At 46.0% G+C, this 7,164-nt stretch overlaps 1 protein-coding gene across 1 annotated transcript; it reads right to left on the bottom strand.

Annotated features, from left to right (window-relative positions):
• Positions 1 to 4,505: 4,505 nt before the first annotated feature.
• Positions 4,506 to 7,164, bottom strand: LOC115381248 (anterior gradient protein 2 homolog). The gene is made up of 7 exons (XM_030082530.1): positions 7,056 to 7,164; positions 6,749 to 6,812; positions 6,618 to 6,670; positions 6,437 to 6,513; positions 6,253 to 6,316; positions 4,802 to 4,885; positions 4,506 to 4,715 (listed from the first exon to the last, which is right to left on the bottom strand). The coding sequence occupies exons 1-7, from the start codon at positions 7,162 to 7,164 to the stop codon at positions 4,603 to 4,605; spliced, it is 564 nt and encodes a 187-aa protein (XP_029938390.1). The 3' UTR covers positions 4,506 to 4,602.

Below are 7,164 nucleotides of genomic sequence, written 5' to 3'. Positions count from 1 at the left end.
CTTTCAGCTTCCTGGAACAAGAACAGACCTGAGGGAACATCTGGACCAGCAGGGTCAGAGTTCTGGAAACAGCAGCATGGTGAAGACGCTGGAGACACAGCAGAACACTAAGACTGGAGCTGAGAACCCTGGAGAACACTGAGACTGAAACCCTGAATCCCGCGGGTCCACACTGAGGACCCAGCGGTTCCACAGCAGCAGGTCCTGTTGAGGACCAGCCTTCCTGAACTCTCGGGTTTCAGAACATCCACATTCAGCTGCAGTCAAAGTTCTTGGTTTCATATCATGTAATAAAAGACCTCAGAGAACCTCAGACAACCAACTCCTGCCACTGACTCCTGCAGATTTTTACAGAAACTTCATTCTTGGTGCTTTCATGCAGTTTGTCTGATAATGAAATAATGAAAACTGAGGCCACAGATTCCTAAAAATGAGCCCTTCCAGAAGCACAACAGCAGCACGAGGTCTTCTCTGCTTACCTGCTGCTCAGACGTGGAGGACAGGAGAGGACGGGAGAGGACGGGAGTCCTGCTGCGTCTCCTGCTGCTCCGCCTCTGCTTTAAAGCTCCTGGCAGGTGGAGCGCCCCTCCCTCTCCTCCTCCAACCCCTCCATCGTGCTGACTCACCCAGATGTCTTGCATCGGGAGAACAGGTTCCTGTCCTGCTGCAGACATCCTGCCTGTCCGGTCGGGACTCGGCATGCTGGGTATGTGATGGACGCCCGGGGACAGTGGACGGGGGTCACATGCCTGGCAGCCCTGTCCGTGGAGGACAGAGGAAGTGTTTACAATGGCTGGCCTGCGGCTGATTGGCTTGTGCTGCGGCCTGATACTCTGGAGGATTAAGAAGACCGCCGCCACAAAAGACGCCCAGGGGAGGACGGTCTCAGGCATAATTCATTCATTCATTCATTTAAGAAATATAGCTGTTGTCTGAAAGTGTCTGTATTGTAGAGGGCACAACTTAAGCTAAAGTAGAGGACAGATTTGATCATACGCGGCCTACAGAAGAAAAATTTCAAAGGAACAACAAGAGAAACTCGACAAACAAATATCACAGATTGACACCTGAAATGCTCAGAACCCATCCCCAGATTTGTAAAAACAGCTTTTGACCCGTTTTTCATGATTTGGCCCTCCCCTCACTTACTTTAGAGCAGATTGCTTCTTTGGACAAACCAATAACACAAAGAGAAGCCTGCTATGCCATCAAACTGTTAAAAACTGAAACTTTACTAACGAATACCTTTAGTGAACAACTATCTCCGATCTTGACCAAACTGTATGTCGAATCCTATACATCTGGCCGGCTTCCTCCCACTCTCAACCAAGCATGCATCACGCTTCTGTTAAAAAAAGGGAAGGACCCATTAGACTGTGCCTCATACCGGCCGATCTCGTGACTGAATTCGGACTATAAAATTCTGATGAAGATTCTCTCTCTCTGTCTTGAAGAGATTCTACCTTGTATTATATCCCCAGACCAAACAGGTTTTGTAAAACAGAGACCACTCCTTTTCAATATCCTTCCCGGTCCACCTCAGAATGCATTCACTCTATGGATGCAGAGAAAGCATTCGACGAGTCAAATGGACATTCCTTTTTCAAACCCTGGTCAAATTTGGGTTTGGGGCGTCTTTCATTGCTTGGATCCGGTTGCTGTATTCTTGCCCTTCCGCTGTAGTCCTGACCAACAATCTCTACTCTGCACCTTTTGATTTGGCCTGTGGGACGAGACAAGGCAGTCCCCTCAGTCCACTGCTATCCGTCTTAGCTATCGAGCCACTTGTGATAGCCATAAGATCCAATCGTGCTATCACAGGCTTTCTCAGGGGCAATACAGAACACAAGTTGTCTTTGTATGCCGACGACCTTCTCTTATATGTGCCAAAAGCTGAGTCTACTATTCCTCATATAATTACATAATTACATAATTAAATATTATCCTGGTTTATCTGGAGTGGTAAAAATCCTCGTCTGCGCAGGGATTTTTTGCAAAAACACTAAACAAAATGGGGGCTTGGCTCTGGCAGACTTTCGAAAGTAGTATAGCTGCTACAAATTTGCACTGCATGATGTTCTGGAAGAACTGTACCTCTGTGGTGAAATGTCGCTTATGGGTTAGCATGGAAAGACTTTCTAGTAAACCGGTAAACCTTTCTGCCCTTTTGGCTGCACCCATGCCACTAAATGTGTCTACTGTCCCAGGTGACACTATAAATTACTGCAAGGTGGGCTTTTTGGACCAATAGCAGACAACCACCTATTCCAACCATCTGTGCAAGACAATGCATTTACCACTTTGTTTCTTGTCTTTTCTTTCGTTTTCTTTTTTTCTTTTTTTTTTTTTTATTAATGGAAATTCAGTAAATATATTTAAGCACCAACTTCATCTAAGGTTAACCTAAGTTTGATTTTTTTCTCGCAGTATAACATCCAGAAAGCTTCCAGACTTGCTCACCATGGAGAGTCATTTGTTTATACTAAAAAAATACGATTTGTCTTTCAATGTCTGAATGACCTTTAGTTCAATACATACTAGGCATAGTTCACAGGGCCAAGATATCTGTTTTTCTTTTCTATTTCATGATTCACCAGTTAGTCATGTATGTGGAAATGTAAAGACTGTGAAAACTCATTTTCAACATCATCTGCATGATTCACAATTGAAGTGCCACATTTGTGACAGCTAAACTGTGAATCTGCTGTTAATCAGTCACTCAATCTGCAATCCCCTCGGCACATTCTTTGCCTTTCATGTCAAACTAATTTAATTAATGACATGAATAATTCAAACCACAAGTATCAAGTTTACAGTCATAGCCAACTTATTTTAGCTTCATACAGTTTCCAGTCCAAATCAGGCTTTTTTTTAATGAGTAATAAACTGAGTATGACTGTAAAGCTGAGGCTTGTGAACTCAAAAAGCATGTACCCCACTGATGAAAAGCCCATTCACAGATATCCAGGTACTCTGGTGCCCTCAAGTGGACAGTTAGAGCATGATCCTAGACAGTTCATGTCAAACCAACCGCAAAGTAATGCTGTTTGAGGACATTACTGCTTGGACTAACTTTAATCTGCTGCTACGACAATGGTCAAAGATATTCTACTTTTTTCTACTGCATTTCACCATAGCACTTACCACTGCTGCTACTACTACTGCTGTAAAAATACACTGCAGGCAGATTTCCAAAGGAAGGATGGACCATGATCTTTGGGCTCATATGCACGCTCAAAAACTATCCAAAGAAATTGGAATGAACCTTTGAGTTTGTGCAAAAAGTCTTGATGGATCTTGATGGGAAAAAGGTGAGCCGGAAAAGTTTATATTTACTAATTTAGGGTTATTCAATATAATGACTTTTGCATAGTGCTCCGGCGGAAGGATATACCGGCGCACAGCGGCTGAGTCTGTGCTTCTACTGCTGTGCTCCGGTATATCCTTCCGCGGAGCACTGCACATGCGCAGGTCTGTGTGTATCAAAATGCTATTTTAACGGACTGAAAACGAAAAAAAAAAACGTCTTTAAAATGTTTTATAACCGTTCGGATTTACTTCACGTGCTAATACGCCGTCCCCTGGACCACTGGAAGGAGGACTGTGTCTACTTTCGTCAGTCCGGCTCTGTTTCCTCTTCACCTGCCGTAGTTGAGCTAAGCTAACTACGATGCTAACAGCTGGGAGCCCGCGGCTGGACGAACGGACACAATAAAGGTATTTATGAGCTTATCTCACTGTGTAAATAATCGGGACAGGGCGTGGGTCCAAAATCTTCGGAGTATTCCTTTAAGATTAAGAAAACCACCTAAAGTGAAGATGGTGTCCAAAATGACCACCACATGTGGTTTCCTGCCATAATCCTCCCACACTGATTGGTCATTTCATGGCTCCAGATGACCAGTTTTCTTCATCTTCTTATCATGAATCTTGGACTAATCAGCTGAGCTGAAAGTGAAGTATGGCCCGCCATATTCTGATGGACGTAGACTGCCGAACTTTAGGGAGCTGAACTCAAGTCTTGGTTTTCATGCAAAAGTGGTTGTTCGGGATGGAATCCAAGATGGCCACCAAGTGACCTTTTTCTTCGATTTTGGTCTTTCTACTAAGTTTCTACTCACTGTTTTCAGTCCTTTTTTTAATTAGTGTTTTTGTGTTGGTCTGTTTTTTTTTTTTTTTTTTACTTTTTTTTTTACTGTGGCGATATTTACACAGCACTCCACAACAACTGGAGAAGGCAACAGAACGAGGATCATTGATGATGGCCATGGTGTGCAATTTTTTATTTTATATCTTTCATTCCATGGTAGGTTGTAATATTTGTAATATATGACACAAAGTTTTTGCTAAGTTGACCCTATATTTCATTGTGCTGGGTGCAAATCACTTAAAGGGCCAAAAACACCAGCTGTTGGTTGAACACATCAGTTTTTATTCCAAAGGATGAGCAGTAAAGATACCAGGGTGGAAATCAGGGTGGAGTTGAGGATGGACACGTCAGGAGACAGAGGAACCCTTCAAGTGAAAGTCTTTTCACATGTAAACTGGTGACAGCAAACTGAAGGTGGAGGTGGGTGGAGGGCGCCTCCTCCTGCTCACAGCTCAGACTTCAGCAGCTGTGGACTCGGGGAGGGAGTGGGTGGAGGTGGGTGTGGTTCTGTGGCTCATAGCTGAGAATTTAAGGAGCTTCTTGGCCTTGTTCATGTTGTCCAGCACTGAGGAAGAGGAGGAGGCTCTCAGTGTGTGTGTGTGTGTGTGTGTGTGTGTGTGTGTGTGTGTGTGTGTTAGCTGGAGCACTTACAGTGTTTCATATCTTTTGGTTCATAGGCGTACAGGCGGTTGGAGTAGGGGCCAACAATGTCGTCTCTCACCCTCATGGAGGTGTCTGTTGGGAAGTGGACGTAGTAAATGACGTAGCAGTTCAGAAGCAGGTGACGTAGAGTTTTTAGAACAGGGTTCTCCAGCCCTGTTCCTGCAGAACCCTACCCAGCATGCCCTGGCTCTCTCCCCACTGCCTCCACCTGCAGCTGTCTCCACTGGCCGTCTCCGTCAGGTGCTCTGACTCATTATCCATGATGGCCTCGACTACCGGTTATCTCTATACGCAGATGACTTGTTGCTCTATGTAGCAGTATCAGTAGCTTCTCTTCCAGGTGTCCATTTTGGATAAATGTTGTTCATTTTCAGGATAGAAGCTAAATCTTAATAGAAGTCAGCTGGTTCCCTGCTCCAGCAGGCTGATCTGCCTTTTGAGGACCCTCCCCCTTTAAATATCTCGGGATTCATATGACTTGTGCTTTTTCTGGTCTTTTCTCTGCCAACTTCACTCCAAACCCAAGGAAAATCTGACTGTGAGAGGTGGAAGAATCTGCCCCTCTACTTGATGAGAAAGATTAATGTCGTTAAAATGAATATCCTCCTGAAATGTCTATCTGTTTCAATCAGTCCCTGTGTTTCCACCAAAATACTTCTTTTGGTCTCTTTGTTTCTTTCCCTGCAGGATCGGTCTTGCTTGGTTCCTTCATTTGGGGTGCGGTGTCTCTGAGGGTCCACAGGTCATGTGAGCTTGGTGCTGCTCTTGCTCTACCAAACTTTGAATTTTAATATTGAGCAGCACATTCATAAAATACCTTGTTGGACTGATTGTCCCTCATTTCATTAGGAAACGGGAGGATCGATCTTGCTGTAACACATCTCTGCCTGCTCTTACATACTCTTTTCTTCCAGTCGAGGCCTCAGCCTTGGTCAGAAGTCCTGTTGTTCTCAACACTCAAGATTTGGCTTCAGTTCAGGAAATGAGATCACAATATGATTTGTCCACAAAGCATCTGTTTAGGTTTTTCCAGGTCAGACATTCAGTGCTGTTCCCTCCCTGCCCCCATCGGTTCCAGGAAGATTTACTCACATTCGGGTTAGAGGAAGCGTTGGCTGAAGGCTCCAGAGATTGAGGACAAATGTGACTCAGTGTCATCTGAGTTATGTGTTTGTCTTTTGTCCACACCTTAATAATTATTGGTGAAGTTATTTTAATATCGTGGGAATAATTCCACAGCCCTGTCCGGCACTCCTGTGAGTTCCACAGAACTGAACTTGGTCCAAAAAGAAATTCTTGGTTTTACTTCTTGAATCTCCAAACGCCACATCATTCTGCTGAGAGACGCCTGTTCCAGACTGCACCAAGCTGCTGATCTGGTTTAAACAGGTCGGATCCAGTTGGGTCAGTCCCCTGACTCCACAGACACCAGGTCTTACCCACAAAGATGATCCTGGGGACGTACTTTCCATCAGGGGACAGGTTTTCATCTGCGGTTTCCTGCTGCGGGGGAGGAGAGCACACACACACACACACACACACACACACACACACACACACACACGTAATGCAGGATGCTTCATTGCAGTGTCAGAGCCCTCCCCCACCAGCCCTGCAGCCTACCATCAGATTGAGGACCACAAAGTCCTCGTCCAGGATTCTCTGGATCTCATCGTTGCGAGCGAAGACCTTCTTGAGCGCTGCAGGACAGACGGAGCGTTAGGGTGAAGCAGAGCAGGGGGGGGAGCAGCAGGACGTGCTGGGGCGGGGGGTGGGGGCTGGGGGGGCTGCTGGGGTGGCTCACCCTCGCAATGAGAACAGTCCTCCAGGTGGAACAAGACCATCAGAGGCTTGTTCCTGGAACACAGACCAGACAGTTGTTTCACACCCACCCCGCATGGAAGCGTTCCCCTTAGAACCAAGGTGTTTCCTCACCTGGACCTAGACATGGACAGAGCCTCCTCGTACGTCCGAGCCCAGTTCAGCTGGTCGCCCCAACCTGTGAGACACAGGAGCAGCTGGGGTTCAAACCAGGACACAACTGAAGCTACTCCTGTACTGTTATGTCTAGGTGCTGTAATAGACATCCCGGAGACACGTATGCTCTTTACAGGCTCTTTAATAACACCGCTGCTCTGCCCATACATTTACATGTGTCCGTCCCCTTAAAGTGTCCCACCAAGTTTTCACCATCATATGGTTCCTACCCCAATGCTCCCATTACAACTCCGTCACCACAAACCTCGAGACAGCGACTGAGGGATCCTCTGGCCAGATTTGGGGACATATTTAGTAAAGGTGGAGGACAGGGCCACCAGGACCAGGACCAGGGACGCGGCTGCTCTGGTCAT

The sequence above is a fragment of the Salarias fasciatus genome, chromosome 23, assembly GCF_902148845.1.
Source record: "Salarias fasciatus chromosome 23, fSalaFa1.1, whole genome shotgun sequence".
In the NCBI taxonomy this organism is placed as follows: Eukaryota; Metazoa; Chordata; class Actinopteri; order Blenniiformes; family Blenniidae; genus Salarias; species Salarias fasciatus.
The sequence above is the reverse complement of the archived record's forward strand: the minus strand, read 5'-3'. Positions and strand labels throughout refer to the sequence as shown.